The 18,108-nt window shown below is 48.8% G+C and overlaps 1 protein-coding gene across 2 annotated transcripts; it reads right to left on the bottom strand.

Annotated features, from left to right (window-relative positions):
• Window positions 1-3,177: 3,177 nt before the first annotated feature.
• On the bottom strand, window positions 3,178-17,053 carry ntn5 (netrin 5). 2 transcript variants are annotated; one of them, XM_029000130.1, is made up of 7 exons: window positions 16,873-17,053; window positions 9,692-11,058; window positions 8,460-8,648; window positions 6,742-6,891; window positions 5,181-5,234; window positions 4,880-4,960; window positions 3,178-4,263 (listed from the first exon to the last, which is right to left on the bottom strand). In XM_029000130.1, exons 2-7 carry the CDS (start codon window positions 11,043-11,045, stop codon window positions 3,578-3,580), a joined length of 2,514 nt encoding a protein of 837 aa, XP_028855963.1. In that variant the 5' UTR covers window positions 11,046-11,058; window positions 16,873-17,053; the 3' UTR covers window positions 3,178-3,577. The 2 variants fall into 2 exon arrangements, with proteins under 2 accessions (XP_028855963.1, XP_028855972.1); XM_029000139.1 differs by lacking the exon at window positions 16,873-17,053 and adding an exon at window positions 12,981-13,141.
• Window positions 17,054-18,108: the final 1,055 nt, after the last annotated feature.

The following is an 18,108-nucleotide window of genomic DNA, read 5'->3' on the forward strand; positions in this document are numbered from 1 at the left end:
AAGGTTTTATGGACTGATGAAATGAGAGTGAGTCTTGATGGGCCAGATGGATGGGCCCGTGGCTGGATTGGTAAAGGGCAGAGAGCTCCACTCCGACTCAGACGCCAGCAAGGTGGAGGTGGAGTACTGGTTTGGGCTGGTATCATCAAAGATGAGCTTGTGGGGCCTTTTCGGGTTGAGGATGGAGTCAAGCTCAACTCCCAGTCCTACTGCCAGTTTCTGGAAGACACCTTCTTCAAGCAGTGGTACAGGAAGAAGTCTGCATCCTTTAAGAAAAACATGATTTTCATGCAGGACAATGCTCCATCACACGCGTCCAAGTACTCCACAGCGTGACTGGCAAGAAAGGGTATAAAAGAAGAAAAACTAATCACATGGCCTCCTTGTTCACCTGATCTGAACCCCATTGAGAACCTGTGGTCCATCATCAAATGTGAGATTTACGAGGAGGGAAAACAGTACACCTCTCTGAACAGTGTCTGGGAGGCTGTGGTTGCTGCTGCACGCAATGTTGATGGTGAACAGATCAAAACACTGACAGAATCCATGGATGGCAGGCTTTTGAGTGTCCTTGCAAAGAAAGGTGGCTATATTGGTCGCTGATTTGTTTTTGTTTTGTTTTTGAATGTCAGAAATGTATATTTGTGAATGTGGAGATGTTATATTGGTTTCACTGGTAAAAATAAATAATTGAAATGGGTATATATTTGTTTTTTGTTAAGTTGCCTAATAATTATGCACAGTAATAGTCACCTGCACACACAGATATCCCCCTAACATAGCTAAAAATAAAAACAAACTAAAAACTACTTCCAAAAACATTCAGCTTTGATATTAATGAGTTTTTTGGGTTCATTGAGAACATGGTTGTTGATCAATAATAAAATTATTCCTCAAAATACAACTTGCCTAATAATTCTGCACTCCCTGTATGTACCATCCGACCTCTACAACTAATACAAAATGCAGCAGCACAACTGATCTTCATCCTTCCCAAGTTCTCCCACACCACCCCTCTGCTACGTTCCCTTCACTGGCTCACAGTAGCTGCACGCATCAGGTTCAAAATACTGATGCTGGCCTACAAAGCCAAACATGGAGTAGCACCATCCTACCTCACAGCATCAACGCTCTGGACGGCTTTGAGGAAAATACCGTGTGCATCAGTAAGCTTGAGCAATGCAAATGTATGTGCTTCTTTCTTCATCTCACACTGCACCTCGTATACTCCAAGCCTCCAGTACTGCTCGCCTGGTCCCCCCATCTCTGAAGGTAAAAGGAAGACATTCATCTAGACTCTTCTCCGTCTTGGCCCCTCGGTGGTGGAATGAACTTCCCCTCGAGGTCAGAACAGCTCAGTCACTGAGCACCTTTAAACGACAGCTGAAGACCTTCCTCTTTAGAGAATATTTAGATTAACTTTCTTATTGTCGAACTTGTGTACAGAATCTACAACAGAGTGAATAAAAAGATTGTATTCATAGTTGGGGGTCCTAGTGAACCAGAACTGATCACTTCATTGATGATAACTTGAAACGTTGTAAGTCACTCTTTGATGAGGACAATATTGAACAAAGCAGCCATGAAGGTAAAAGAGGATAAAACACTTTTTCTCCTGCTACTAAAAGTACTAAATATATTCCTTGCATTGGATTCATCAAAATGGCTCCAGAAATGCCACAGAGAGAGAGAGAGATATGTATATATTTTTTATTTATTTATTTATTTTTTAGTGTATAGACTGAGACTGGCATGTACTGCTGTAAATGCGGGTGCAAATGTTCAGTTGATAAGAGGTTGGGGTCTCTCTGCTGCTAATGTAGGACGCTCGTATTGAAGAGGCATTAACACATAGATCATTAGTCAATTAGGGTGGTAGTAGCCTAGCGGGTAACACACTCGTCTATGAACCAGAAGACCCAGGTTCAAACCCCACTTACTACCATTGTGTCCCTGAGCAAGACACTTAACCCTAAGTTGCTCCAGGGGGGGACTGTCCCTGTAACTACTGATTGTAAGTCACTCTGGATAAGGGCGTCTGATAAATTTTGTTTTCTTCCTTGTGCGTCAGTGTCATCTTGAACAGTTTTTGCTGCGGTGATCCCCCTCCGGCGGGGTGGATGGGTAGGAGCAGGTGCATCCTGATCTTACCGAGCAGGTGCATCCATCGCTCTTGCTCTCTCGCTTCATTTCCCCTTTTTCCCTGTGAAGGCGGAGCTCCACTCTCAGGCTGCATCGATTGGACATAGATGTTTGTTTTTAAAGTCAAGACGCTGGCGGGGCAGCACAAACAAAATACCCCTCCAGCGTGACCTTTGACCCCTGTTTACCAGGACCAGGAGTTTTGTGGAAGTCTGAAGATAGGTTGTGTCTGAATACAAGACCCACTGAAGCATTGTGTAATTTTCAGGGAAGTATTTCTCCTCATGAGATTTGTTTCTAAGTTTCTAAGCAAAGTGATTGTCATTGTGATACACAGCAGCACAGCACACGGTGACACAACGAAATGTGTCCTCTGCATTTAATCCATCACCCTGAGTGAGCAGTGGGCAGCCATGACAGGCGCCCGGGGAGCAGTGTGTGGGGACGGTGCTTTGCTCGGTGGCACCTCAGTGGCACCTTGGCGGATCGGGATTCAAACCGGCAACCTTCTGATTACGGGGCCGCTTCCTTAAACACTAGGCCACCACTGCCCCATGGTTTGGGAATCGGGTATTTTATAAAACACATTTTCCTTTCAGGGACATCAATACTTATTTATGTTTGATTTAACTTGAAATATTCTTGTGATAAAAAATGTTTTTTTATTTCTTTCTTTTTTTTTTACATACACGTGATATGTAATTATATATAAGACCAAAATTTATTTTATATGACATTGTCTGTATTACATATTTATTTATCAGATTTTTAAATATGTATTTGTTGACTTTATTTCAGGCATGAATTTCAGTTGTATTTCCACTGCTAGGATTTTATTTTCCTTTTAAAGTATTTAACATGTTATTTTTTGTTTAAAAATGTTATAAATACGATGCTCACACCCCTCAAATGAATTTCTGACCGACCATGTCCTCTTCTCATGCTGGTGTAGGAGGAACAGTCCGGAAATAATAACACCGGTAACATCCTCCCTTTACCAAATCAGGTAGTCTACAAACACTTGACATGACAACGTTTCCGGCGCAGATTTAGGTATTTTTCATTTCACACTTTATTTAAAATGCCTTTGCTCAACTGTGCAAATCGTTACTTCACATTTTTTTTAACTGAGCCACGGTGAGCATTCAGTATGAAATGAAAAATAAAAAAAAAAAAGAGATTACGATGACGTCTGATAAAATAGGGCTGGGCAATGTAGTTTACAACAAGACTACTATCCTCAAAAGCCAGGGGAGGAAAAGTTCAAAGTTCATAGATTCTGATCGCATCTTTGCACGGAGCCCCTGAAGCCCCTGCCCCGCGGTTAATGAGAGCAGCCACGGACTCTTCAAACACCTCCAGGAGCTTCTAGAAGGATGAAAAAAGGCACTTTGGCCCAGAATCTGTTCACAGCACCAGCAGCCGTGTGCCGCCTTTATCTTTCTCCTTCTGTCTGCTGCGGAGAAGGGAGCGTTGGGCAGGCAGTGGGGTCGACAGGAAAGGCCGCGTACGTTGGCGCTGGCTGGTCTCGCGGGGGATTCTGGGTATTTTCAGCCAGGACAGTCTCGCGTTGGCCGGGTTTGTGCGCTTTGTGGGCGTGCTTATGTGGTCTGTGTGCGCGGTGTGTGCCCTCTGAGCGCTGGGTGTGTGTCGCGTGATGTGTGTGTTGCTCATTGCACAGCTCGGGCTGCGCGGGCGGTTTGTGCATTTCAAGGTGAGGAGGCGTGTACTCCTCTGCTGGCGAGGGCGCGTGTTTGGGTCGGCTGGTCGAGTTTCCCTGAGGGGCCGTTGGGCACTTGCCCCTCTTGTCCTGCCCTCGAAAGCCTCGAAGTTTTGGGCTCCAGTGCTCCCTCCACTGGAGGGCAAGGGTGGAGCGATCCGCCACGAGCCGCTGCTCCCCGGGGGCCCAGGCCTGTCCCCGCTCCTCTGCACCAATCAGGAGGAAGGTCCGGCCCACCTGAAGGGCGGGGCAGCCGCAGCCCAAGTCACGATCGGGCACCCACAGGGCCTGCTGCCCCCGTCGCACTCGGGCCGAGCCGACCCGGAACACTGACTGGACCCACACGGAGAACTGCCACCAAGGCCCGGAACGTTCCATTCCCCTGACCTGCACCTTCAGAACTGAGGAGAACAGAAAGGAATACTGCAGGTCTATGGCATAATCACATCGTCACTGGAAATAATTTAATTTGGTGGAAGAATCTCAAAAATGGTTGTAGCCTAGTGGGTAAGACACTCGCCTATGAACCAGAAGACCCAGGTTCAAATCCCACTTACTACCATTGTGTCCCTGAGCAAGACACTTAACCCTAAGTTGCTCCAGGCGGGGACTGTCCCTGTAACTACTGATTGTAAGTTGCTCTTAATAAGGGCTTCTGGTAAATGCTGTAAATGTAAATGTAAAAAGGAAAAAAATATATATATAAAAAAGCTGCATTCTTTGCCCTGAAACACTGAATGCTTCATTGTAACGGTGCAGCCGCCTGCATCAGAATGGTCAGCGGGTTTAACTCACGATGGAGAACCCCAGATTTCAAAGTGTTTGGGTACGGGGTCAGGCTAAAAGGTGGCTCCAAAAATGCGATAACATAGCCTAACATTAAACGTGAACTAATGGATGAGCCGGCTGACTTTGCATCAGAAGACGAAAGGTTCGAGTGCCTTTTCGTGGATGCAGATGACGGCTAGCATTACTTTACGTTACTTGTGTGCAACGTAGCGGTTCTTTAATACGTACCATAGTCCTTCAGACAGTATGTGTCCAGGTTCATCTTCACTTTAACCAACGAAGGCTGGCAGTATGACAGACACTCCTCCGCTATATGAACGGTTTTAAAAAGTGTGTTAAAAAAAAAAATTCAATAGGAGGCCAGTTAGAACAGAGGGCTTCAGTCGCTCCAATTAAAAAGCGAGCCGTGGCCCTTTGTCAGCACAGTATCCCCAGTTTCACCCAGCCGCGTTATACGACCCGGCCACTAGGGCGCAGCAGATTGCAGCAGAAACCAATGAAAGGCGTTCGTCGTATCCTCAGACCTCACCTATACTGTACTGGGGCTGGTAGACGGGCGTCGGGGGGGCGATCTCCTGTATTCCTGCACAAGAACACACAGACATACAAAGTGTGTATGAGAGAGAGAGAGTGAGAGTGACCGATGTGATATCATGGCCCTGAGAGATGAGCGTGTAATTGGTGTGTCTTTGAATTTGTCCTTCCTCGCACCCACACGTCCACCACTTTTAGGCAGTAATCCCAGTAGCAGCTCATTAGCGCATTCTGTGCCTGTGTGTGTGTGTGTGTGTGTGTGTGTGTGTGTAATGAGAGAGAATGTGGATATGCTTGCTATGCCCCCAGTGTGTCCCTTGCTGATTCTGGGTGCGTATGGAATGCCCATGTGGAGAATGTGTGCGAGTGTGTGTCTGCTCAGGCGAGTTCGAGCGTGTGTGTGGTCCTTTGGGGGGGCTCACCCTGCGGACCCTAAGTCAACCCTGTTAAGAAGCCAAGTAAAAACACACTCGCGCGCGCACACACACTCGCAGACATGTCTGTAAAAGTGTTTCTGCGCGTCCGTTTTATGTTACGCCGCACAACCCGCCATCTGAGACGCCGCAGCGGCAACTGTCTGTTTAAAGTTAACACACAGACATACACACACACTCAATCACGGTGCCTCGCGGGCCCCGGCCATGAAAGGCCTGCAGCGGCCGGGCGGCCGTATATTACCCAGGCGTCCCAGCTTCTGCCGCGCTTCTGTCCCCTTCCCTGACACAACTGGGGCAGACGTGACACCCAACACCTCGTCCCCTCCCCGCAGGAGCCTCCGCACGGACCCCGTACCCTCCGCGCCTCCCCCCTGCGTGTGTAGGTGACGGGGCACGTTAACAAAAATTATTTTTTTTTAATAATTTCTGTCACCGTGCATGGCCAGCCAGCGGATACGAAACGAACGTTTCTGTAGGGACAGAAGGGGCATGAATTTACCCGGAGGACGTGGGTCCCATTGTACGGCGCGCGTACTTACACCCAGGCCCTGCGCTATTCCGGGCCGGTGATTAATGGCGGGTGTATTTCCTCTTCCTGTTCCACTGTAGGTGTGCGGTTTGTTTTTAGACGCGGCTCGACTCCGGCGGCCCAAAGGGACTCCGCAAATAACCGCCGGCGGGCCGGACGAGAAAACAAACAAGGTTTTTCTTTCCCCGGGTCCCTTCAGCGGGAGAATTATGCGTCTGCCCTGGCCCCGGCGACCCGCTTAAGTGCCGCGACAGGTGCCGGGCCGTGTCCGCAGGCCAGTCACCTGATGGGCCCGGCGTGCTTCGGGGTCTCGTGTCTGAGGCTGGAACAAAGCTCACGGATTACCGAGGCGGGAAGGACGGGGATGAAGGGCCTGAAAGCCCAACGCGGGCTCCTGCAAATCCGGCGGAAAGCCCGGTGCCTGCGTGCGCCGCGGTGAGAGATGGGGTGTTGAGTGAACGGACGCAGGCCCCCGGCGTAATCCCCCCCGAAACACACAGCGCCGCCTCACCTTGTTAATCTGATTAATTCATTAGACGGAACCGGGTCAAGTGCAGGAGAGGTCGGCATGAGACCGGCGGCCCACTTACTGAGGCAGGGCCGGAGGGGCGAGCGGCCCTGTTTGTACCCCGGGGCGCAGCGGTTGCACCGGAGCCCTGTCACCCCCTCCCGGCACAGGCACTGGCCCGTGGACTGGTTACACCAACGGCCAACTGCGCCCATCGGATGGCACTGGCAGGCTGCGGCAGAGAGGGGGAAAAAAAGAAAGTTCCGAGTCAATGAAAATCACGAAGAATGGAATAAGGTGCAAAAGAACCGATGGGTTCGGCATGGATGGAGGGATGTGAAGGAAACTGGCAAAGAAGCGACGGATTTTGGTAAACGACAGTGAGCAATCACTGTTTAAAATCTGCACGGCACATTTAAACAAACTCAGCCCAGTCCAGGAGCCGCCAGAAACGTCACCGGCAGGTTCCTTTTTACGTGAAGGCATTTTTTCACAGTGACGGTACTTTAAATGTCAAGATGAAATTTAATTATGCCGACATGTGTCTGCCGCGTCATTAAAACTGACAGGTAAGGTGAAGAACGCTGACTATTCGGCTACGGTGGCACCTGTTTAGTATTAGGCAGCAAGTTCTTGAAGCTGACGTGAACGGGAAAAATGAACAAGAGTGAGGAAGAGTAGTAGAGTAAATTTCAACCCATTTACATTTTACATTTACAGCATTTACCAGTGTCTTGCTCAGGGACACAATGGTAGTAAGTGGGATTTGAACCTGGGTCTTCTGGTTCATAGGTGAGTGTGTTTCCCACTAGGATACTACCATTGGGATACGATGGCTGACTCGTCTTGTGGGAGCCAGAACTGGATCATAGAGCAAAGGAAGAAGCTGACCTGGTCTCACCTATGACCCAGGAAACCACAGTGTCGCAGGTTCAAACCCTGCTTTACTACCATGGGGTCCCGGATCAAGTCACTTGACCCTTGAGGGCCTACAGGGGGGCTGTCCCTGTAACTACCGACACTGTTCTACATTCACGTCACATGCCACCCAGGCTTATCACGATGTTGTCAGTATTTCTCAATCGTAGTGTGGGGAGCATTGGCCAAGATTCTGGCTCCGGCCTCAGAAAAAATCAAGCCTGACCCTTCTACACGACTGTTAAACAGCAGTTATGAGGCTACTCGCTAGCACTGGCCAGTCAACCAGGAATCCAGAGCTGGCCGTCTAGCCATAACATAAGCACACACGTTCGCCCACAGAGCGTGAAAACGCGCCCGCCATTCCTGACCAGCAAATGCATGGTGTGCAACCAGGGCTGACACAGCCTGCAAGCAGTATTACCAACTGCAGTGGTTGCTTGGTGTAGCCCCACAATGAGGGACGAGGAGCAAACGTTCGAAGCAGTGTAGCGTAAAGTTGTACGTGTCACCGGTACATCGATCCAAAAAAAAAAAAATGTTAAATGTACATCGATCCGACAACTTGTTTTTTCTGAAGATGTCTTGTCATAAGAAATTACTTTTGTCCTCTGAGCACAGGAAAGACCTTTCAGAGTTTAGAATTTCCACAATGTTTCGGGCATTGAGAGACGGTAATTTTTTTTTTTATTGCAACATTATCTCCTTGTCTAATAAAAATCCATGTCAAAGCTCAAAAGAAAATGAAATCTGTGTCTGCAGACTGTGGCCAGAGGATAAATCCTACTTTGAAGATCCCCCCCCCCCTCTGGATTCAGAGGCGTGTTGAGACATAGAACACCGCCGCCGCCCCGCCCACGAGACCCGCACGCGGTGACTGACGTTGGCAGGCCTTGCGATGGCTGAGGGGCTTGCCGCCGTCCCGGGCGTAGCCGCTCTGGCAGAACTGGCAGTGGCGTCCGGCTGTGTGGTGCCGGCATTTCAGGCAGACCCCCCCGCTCTGCCGGCCGGACTGCTGGTACACCTCCATGCTGAACCGGCACTTAGTGGAGTGGCCGTTGCACTCGCAGGCTGAGGGATCGAGGCAGACAAAGAGGAAGGGGAGGGGATGAGAGAAAGTAGCCATTTTAATAATCCGGTTACAAGACAACATACCGCAGAAAAAATGAAAAACGAACAAAATAAAACTGCAGATTTAAGGAATCAAACTAGATGTCTGAGTTTTTCGCAGAAGTAGTACCTTGGTTGATAGCACCATGAATAGAAACGTAGAAATGTAGAAGTTGATTCTCTCTGTTTTATCTGTTTTATTGGTTCCCAAATTGATTCCACGAGTCATTGGTTTTGCATCAATAATATTGATTTACTGAAAATATGAAATGTGGAAGGTTATTGGTTGACTGCAACATGGGCAGAGGGCGGGACAGTAGGGTGACCAGATGGGAGGCGGCCCAGTAGCAGCTAAATCTCGGATGTCACGTAAACGTTGGCCCCTTTTTTAATTCACAGAACAGTTTTGGTGACCCAGTAAAAGGGTCCACTAGTCCCCACTGTATTAAAAGTGTCTAAAAACTGAATAAAAACTTATTCTTTGTGGTGCTGATACTGCCAGCTGTAGCTTTCACCTCATCTGCACTTCTGTTACCTCAAATTCACTTATGTGGAGACCGGGTGAAAGACACCAAATGTATGGTTCTGAGATTGTGTGGCTCTTTTCCGCACCTTGACACAAATGCAGACAAATGCATGAACGTGAAGTGACTGTCATTGTGAAACACTGCAGCACAGCACACGGTGACACAGCGAAATGTGTCCTCTGCTTTTAACCATCACCCTTGGTGAGCAGCGGGCAGTGTGTGGGGATCAAGGGGATCTCAGTGGCACCTTGACGGCTCGGGATTTGAACCCATAAACCTTCGATTGCGAGTCTTTCTTCCTACCTGCCAGGCCACCACTGCCCCTACGATATTTGACCATTGCCAGAGACTCTGGATGAGGCCTTCACTGCTCTCCTCTTAACTACTGGATGTAGGTGCAACGTAAAGCAGGACACCTGGCCACCAGGTGACGGTAGTCCCCGACAGACAGAATCAGGCGGACTAAATGAGACTCACGGACGCACGGGTGGGGTTGCGTGGGTGTGGCGCGCTGCCACGGACGGTCGTAGTAGAATGGTTTGCACGCGTCGCAGTCAACTCCAGCAGTGTGGTGCTCACACTGGCACGCGGCTTTCCCTTGGTTGTCACGGTGACAGCGGGAGGCGTGCCCGTTGCACTTGCACCTGCCCCCCACCTGTAGGTCCGACAAGGACAGCGGTGGGTGGGTGGGCGGGGCAGAGAGCGAAGAGGGGGACATTTGTTGGGGACGCGAGGCTCTGTCCCCACCGTGGTTGCGTCTCCTCCTCAACTCCTGACGCTTTCTGTTCCTCTCCTGTCCCTTGACTGACCAATCACAGAGCCCATCCTGACAGGGCAGCCAGTGATGGACCTGCTTCTTCCAACTGCTGGAAGGAAAGGACGTCTCACTTCCTAGAAGACCATCTTCGTTTCTGGTAATGTTATTTGAGGAGATCTTGACTCTCCCATTTCTCCTCCTCTCCTTTCTGTCCATTGTTTTAGTCCTCACCTCTTTCTCCTCAAATCCCCAGAAGGCCTTGTCCATCTTTCCTCCCTCGGCCCGAGCCCCTTCTTCATTCTTAGATTCCGCTCCCCACCTCAAAGTCTCACCCACACTTCCTGTGTGGCCCCGCAACACCTCCTGCTTCCGCCCGCCCCCCTGCAGCTGGTGGAACACCACCCTGATGTCCGTGGCCGTCACCCAGTCCTGCAGGACCGGGCTGAAGTCCAGATCTGCTGCCGAGGGACGTCCGTCCAGGGTGGAGAAAGCCAGCACCACCCCCCCTCTGTGTTTCTGCAGGGGCCGGGGGTCCGAGCAGAGCGGCTCGGTCTCTTGATGCCGGGTGAGGGCCACGGTGCGAGCGTGCTGGCCGAACGTCGCCAGGCAGTCGGCGGAGTAGAACTGCATGGGCTTCCAGTTGTGCCCATGGTCCATTGACTTAAGGATGGAGATGGAGAAGGAGTCGGGGGGCTCCCCCTCCTGACAGAACTGCAGGCTGATGTAGGTGACCTCAAAGCGCCGACCCAGGGGCACCGTGAGCGTCCAGTCCCCGTCCGCGGGGTCCCGTCTCAGGCACGTCAGGTTGTGGGGGTTGTGGAGGTCTGTCAGCAAGCTGCTGTTCTTCTCAGGTCCTCCACGGGGCTCCCCGACACGCACTGGCATCCCGTAGGCCGTGTTGATGAATTCAGACAAGCAGTGGCGGGGTCGCCCGTCCAAGTGGTAGCATGGGTCATGGGGGGACGTCCAGCGCAACAGGGAGTTGGCGGGAGCGGGGAGTGATGGAGGAAGGAAGATGAAGAGGAGCAGGAGAAAATGGAGGAGGGACGAGGGAGGGGAGTGAGGGGAGAGCATGATGTCATCGAGCCTGTAAAAAAAGCAGAGGGAAAGAAAGGGGCCATTAAAAAAAAAAAAGGACGTAAAAGGTGGACGCATAAAAAAACGAACGATTCTGATGGATTTATTGGACGCGATCTTTGAAGTTAAACGAGGCTAAGCAGGCGTATATCCGTTTCCTGCGTGGACCACGTGCGGCTCGTAGGTCAAACACGTTGGCTCCCAACTTAATGTAACACTGTTTTACAACCAGGGTCCCAACCAGGGAACCCAGCCATGGAGGCCATTCCGCTTTCGCCGAGAACTGCAGTCCTTTTAAAACCTCTTCCCAGTTTCGGTTGGAAACGCACCTCGCCCCTCGTGTTCTGAGGGGTCCGGGAAGATGGGATGAGGTGGCACGAAGGCCAGGGGCGCACAGGGATCTGGGAAAGATGACAAGGAGGGCCTGGGCAACAGCTGGCTCTTGTACCGCCGCAGGCCCATTAATCTTATTTACGATCATCCGACCAACTCCCGGACTAAGGAAGGATCTGAGTAGAAAATGCGAGGAAGGGGGAGCAGGAGGGAAGGCGGAAGTACCAGATGAGACGCGTGACAGAGTTCACGTGTGTAATAGAAAAAGACAACTGGCGCTCGGGGAGACGGGTTCCTCTGACGACGACTTGTGGGTCCTCTCCGAACGTCTTCCCGGAACTTTTCCCTTGTAACTCTTGGCTTGGGCGTTTCATTCGCTGGCCTGGTTTGTCTCGTCCTGCACTATATTATGGGTCGGTGCACAATGTCCTTTTTTGCTGGGTGTTATTCCATTTGCACTATTTGTCTTTTGTGTACTTTTTCATCTTCACTTTCTCATTGCTTTTTCAATCCTAAAATTTATTCATTGTGATTACTATTAAAAAAAAGCAATGCGAAGCAAATTAAATATATTTCAGCTATGAAGAAAATACGAAAAAAAAAATGCTTAAAATTAGGAAAGTGGAATTGGAAGGAGGATTTTACAGCTGCAAGATTTATGGCACCAATGGTGGAAGAGGGATGAACGCTCATCCGGCCACTTCCTCCAAACAAGCCGAGCTGTGTTCTGCCTCGGCGCTGGAACACCCCGGCTCGTCCGTACGCATGAGCTGCCGACACACGTAATCTGTTGTCCGGTGATTTCACGCCACTGGAAACAATTTCGCCGCTTCTGCCTTTAACGGATGATTTAGGACGGACGATAATCACAGCCATGCTGATTCTATAATAAAACAAACATGTCAGCAGTACGTCAAGTTGGAATAGTCTGTGCAAAATAGTTAAATAAATTTTAGTATTTTAAAATCGGGGTCAGTGCATTTCATTTTATTACATTTTTTGGGAATAAAAAGAAAGGAAGTGCACTTTAATGGCCGAGTTTCTTTACGGATGTATTAGAAATATAATTTTTCTCCCGTCTGTTGTCTAGACTGCATATAAAAGCTTTGACCTTTCACATTTAGGCCCGTGGTTTTATGGCACAGCTTTCCCAGCTAGCTAGGCAGACAGATGCGAAATTGCTTTTTCGCATCGGCCGACGTTGTCTCGGGCTGCTGATTGCATCACTGCCTCATGCCTCTTTCACAGACAAAATATATCGAGCTGTGGCCACATTTTTCACTCCACACTTCTGTTTCCTCTTAGTCCTCGGTGCACTTCTCCGTCCCTCGCACTCTCATTCCGGGAGTATTCCTAAGTGCTGAGGATTGACGACCTCCTAACAAGCGTTTGACACTGACAGCCGAGTCAGCAGGGATGCATAAACCAACCCCGTAGGAGCGGGGGCCGATCCAGCAGGGCAAAGGGGCAGAGTCACCGCACTCAATTAGCCCAGCGGCTGAAACATGAGGCGTCCCCCAGGGTTGGAGAAACTGAGGACGAGAAGGGAAGGAGGGGGGGCATGGAGGAGAAGGGGCTGGAAAAAAAAATGCATCGCACCCCACTGAATCCCGATCCCCTTGTGTCCCGCTCCAAAAGCGTGTCTGTTTTTGGTGTCACTGTTGGAAGCGCCGCGCACGGGGTGTCGGGTGAGGGGTGTGCCGAGCGCCCAACTGTGGCACTACTGGGGTCCAGTGAAGGTCTCCCGAACATGCAACAGGTTGCAACATGCCCCAGGGGAAACTGGAGCAGCCTTTGGAAAAAAAAAAAAAAAAAAACCAAATTATCAATCGACTGATTAAATGGGTAGTGGACGTAGGGGCAAATTTCGACTAAATTCACTGCTATGAAGTAACCCCTATTGGCCAAAAAGTACATTTTTCTGCTACAAAGTCACACAAACAGACCTAGGAACATGGAGAAAGAGGCGGGGATGCACATAAGTCTGTGAGGAAGGGATCAAGGGATCATGAGAACACTTGCTCTCGGTCCCAATACTAATTAAACATGGCCAATTACCAGCCTCTGTTGGATTGTCGGCGAATGCTCAGTAGATGCATTACGGAAGCTCCAACACGCGAAAGAAAGCCTCATCCAAGCTGGCGGTGGCAGTCGGGATAAGGTTTCCCGTGATTTGTCTGCGTCTTTCAATAAATTCACACTTTGAAGGCAGGGCGTGAGCGTTTAAAGGCGATTCTGCCACGTTCCCTAAGATTGCCGCAATAAGTCAACACGTAGTCACTTAGAAATGAGCAAAATGAATCTGTTTGCATATAAGGAGATGTGTTATTACAAGAATTCAAATGTCCAGGACGCGCAACATGTCTGCTCATTTTAAGAAACACGACGTCAAGGATGAGAGCAACGTTCCTGTAGGTCGTTTCTTTTACTGAGTCCCGGCAGGGCCGCAGCAACCGGGTAGGTGAAGAAAGGCAACTTCAGCCCCGAGAACAGCTGATCGTGTGCTTATACCACAACAATCGTTCTGCTCATTATCCGGCAAAGGACTCCCACCATTGGATTTTTCCTGGTGCTACTGAGTTAGGGACCGTCATTTTCTTTTATTTTACAAACGTTTTTTTAATTTGCACACTTTTGCACTGTCTTAAGACATCTAAAAAAAAAAAATCCATCCATCTCTTCAAACGCGTGATCAAACAAACTGCAATTAGTAAATTAATTTCACCCACATGACGAAATCCTGGGATTTTGGTTCCACGTAGGGCATTTTAGGCCCCTTTTGCCTCACAGAACATGGACGAACTGAGCTAAAATCATATATAAATCTTTTTAGGCCAAATGGAACATGAACTGGAGGGAAATCCTGACACAAGTTGAAGGCCGTAAAATCTTTGCGGCATCACAGCAACACTGCTTTCTTGCCATAACAATCAGACAGAGTGAACCGTAAAAACGGGTCCCATAAAGCCGAATTGTTGGAACTGGGATCTCGTGACTTACGTGTGGACATTCTGGACCGCAGCGGACGTGGAGAGTAACGGGGTCGGGGAGAGGATTTATCTCTCCGCTGGTGTAACCACATGCCTTTAAACTCTTTACAAGAGTAAAAAAGGGAGCGCCGGGCGCTCTTTCGGAAAAGGGTCCAATATCGAATTTGTCAGCCGGTGGTCGGGAACTACAGACATGATAAGGGGAAAAGATTTGCGGCTCTTTGTGAAACCGCGAAAACATGGGCTCCCCGCCCCTGAGCGTTTCGTTGGGACTGGAGAAGTGACAGGAGGCTGATGCGTCTGAGGCGGGGACTTGCCTGCGGCTGGTTCGGTGTTGCCGAGCAGATGAGCAGGATTTGAGTTGTCTCACACTTTTCGACTATTTAACATTCCTCGTCATGGAGAGCGGAGCGGCCAGGGTTATACACACATGGCATAATTCATATACGCACACACACACACACACACACACACACATAAACCACATTAGAGATTTTCTCCCTACTTTAACCACTTCATTTCTTATTGCACCATAATAAAAAAAACAGTAAATTGCACATCCTGTACACATCCCGAAATTCCCTTAATACTATGACAATACATTTCGGGGACATATACATTTCTGTAAACCCAAATCACTGTCACCATACATTTAGTAACAAAAGAACATATATTGATTAATTAACGCAAATTAAGTTGTAATGCACTCTTACAATCTAACTCCCACTACACTACAACAAGGAGTTCATATTATTATACGTGCACAAACGCAGATTATTAATAATTGGGGAAATATGGTAAAAGTGAAGCTTGTGTTTTTGATTCTCTGTTGCTCGCATACACACACGTACACACAGAGAGAGAGAGAGAGAGAGAGAGAGAGAGAGAGAAACACCTGTTGGTTCATGTCAGCAGCCCACAGCAACACCTTTGTTAATTTCCAATTGTGCACAACCCGCACGAAAGCCAACACTGAGCAAAGCCCAACAGAGGCCAAAACAACAATAATAATCACTTTTAAAAGTGGACATTTCCTGTCCTGGCTCCCATACACCGTACGGCAGGGTGTCGTTCCAGTCTGAGGGGATGCCTGTGGGTGTTTTTTAGGTGTAGAACCTGCCGCGTGCTTATGTAAACCACGGCCTGTATTTGGGCTACAGCCGGAAAGCGCGGCGGGGGACTCTGTACGTAATTACGCTGTTTTGGACACACCGCTCACCCTCAGCATGTGTGTGTGTGTGAGTGAGAAACCATGTGCAACAGAAGGGGGGAAAAAAAATCTAAAATTTAAATGAAACACACACCCACACAGACACACACAACACACGGCTCTCCCACGGTAGTTTAATGCCGCGCTGGCGGTGGGTTCCCCTGCGAGGGTTCTGCTCTCTTGCTCTCTCCAGATGAAATGGAGATTCTGCGTGTTAAACTCGTTCCAAATACAACACAAAGTCAGAAAGATGGACACCGGCGTGGTTTTTGTCTCCCCCCCAATCCCGGCCATTCCGAACAGGCCTACAAAATTGCCAATCAGCCACAGGAAATAGTCTCATGGCAAAAACAATTAACGATGCAATATGTGTAGACTGATTGAGCGTGGACTTCGTGGGGCACCGGGAAGAAGAAACGTGGCTGAGGAGCAGACGTCGGTGGGACCCCCCTTTGCAATAAAAACCTCCGCCATAAATTACATCCATTTTTACTCCTAATTGGACCTGACCGCTTAATAACTATCCAAAAAAAAAAAAAGCCACCGCAGGTGCTTTTCCAGAGGAAATGAAAATTTTGCAGAAGGCGCGGAGCAACGTGGGAAAGCGACTTCTGACGTCTGATCGAATTGCTGCAAATTTAAAGTTTAATCGGGCATTATAATTTTACGTAATCTCTCCACTATAAATAAAAAGAAAACAACATCGTCGATAATTAAAAAAAAAAATTATAATTCGACCGTTGCGATTATTATTTTTGTAAAGATTTATAACTGCAGTTTCGACGGCACGACTTTTTTTTTATTATTATATTAAGAATAAAGAATTTCGGTAAATGATTGGCCCTAATTGTGGATAAATGATGAGTGGTAAATAATGAAGTTTAAACCTCGTCGCGCTCGATTGGCCGTAATGGCGCAATTATTCGTTGCGCCCTCGCTGTGCCTCCGCAATTAAATCATGGAGCCTGAGTCAATATTATTCTTTCCAACTCACAGTCTAACGAGCCATTAGTGAAATAATGTACGGGGGGGGGTTAAAAAAAGACAAAATATTCCATATATATTCCATATAATCTTCAGTGGTATATGTATTTTAAATAAAACCTCTCCAATTCCCATGTTTGGAGCGTTTTAGAACATAAAAGCCCACGTGGCCCACGTGTCGGAATTAAACTATATAATTTAATATAGTCCGGGGGAAAAACAAAAACTCGATTTGCGGTGAAATGAATTCTGAACTGGTTGTTAGGTGTCGATAAGAAGAGAGAGAACGCAGCTAATCACGACTCACCATGTGCGCCTCGGTCCGCGACCTCCGCTCTCCGCGCGTCTCGCCGGGTCTGGATCAGTTCGGCCCGGCCGAGCAGGGCGCACTGCGGCGCGGACGCTGCAGGGGGCGCGCCGCCGCGCCGCGCCGCGACGTCGGAACGCGCGGAACGCCCTTTTACGCGCCGCGGAACGCGGGCGCGATCGGCGCCGTTTCTGGCCGAGCCGCGTCGTGAACGCGCGCACGTGGAATAACGGGAACGATCCGAACCCTCCGACTCGAGCGGCGTCGATAATTATTTCCATTTGGCGACGATTCTTCGTCTGGGGATAAAAAATAAAGACGCAGGCGCCGAGTTCTTGACTTTGTGAGGAAATACATCGGTAAAATCCAGACAAAAGTCTCTGAATGAAGCATTTTTAACAATATTTTAATAGATATGAGTGTCTTCTGTTACATCACAGTAATTTTACCAAAAATAAGAGTCCTTTAGAGACATAATAAATCACCTACTTTTAATGCTTGAGAACATTTGAAGGCAAATACTTGGGCTCAAGTGGAGACTTGAGTTGTCTCACGCTATGTCCTTGTCCTTTAGTTAAAGTGGAGGTGCCCAGGGCAAAATAATATGGTCTTAAAGAGAAAAAAAATCACTTTGTGAGATTATTTAACATTAATATGAGTTCCCCTCACATGGTCCTGCAGTGGTTAGAAATTATGAAATATTTTGGCCATTCTGCTTGGTCGGATCTGGAATTTGTCCCCTTATGTCATCATAAGGGGGAAAGGTTACCTCTCACGTCCCATTGCCAGCCCTCCCCTAAAAAGGGAACTCCACCGACCATCATGGCTTTAAAAAGTGTGAACCATTCCAATTGCTCGGTGACTGGATGTAAAAAGTGTATATTTTAGTTCCGTCTCGTGAACGTTGTGGTTGGTGACTGCATTTCCACGAATGCCCGCCCTCCTCCTCGGCCAAACCACCTAGTGTACGTGCCTTTGGGCAGCGGGAGGAAACCGGGGAACCCGGAGGAAACCCGCGCCAACACGGGGAGAGCGGTCCACACCTCCTTTTGAAAGTCCGTTTACTGGATCGATTGCCTTTGCCGTTGCCAACAGGAGAGCGGGGAAATGCGTGGTAAAAGGGCAAGTGAATTTGGGGGGGTGGGTGGAGGGAGACGATGTCACTCAGGAAACCATGAAGCAGATTGATGGCTTCCCTGGAGGAATGTTTCCCAGGTGTGTGTGTGTGTGTGTGTG

This window comes from Denticeps clupeoides, chromosome 1, assembly GCF_900700375.1.
Source record: "Denticeps clupeoides chromosome 1, fDenClu1.1, whole genome shotgun sequence".
NCBI classification, from domain to species: Eukaryota; Metazoa; Chordata; class Actinopteri; order Clupeiformes; family Denticipitidae; genus Denticeps; species Denticeps clupeoides.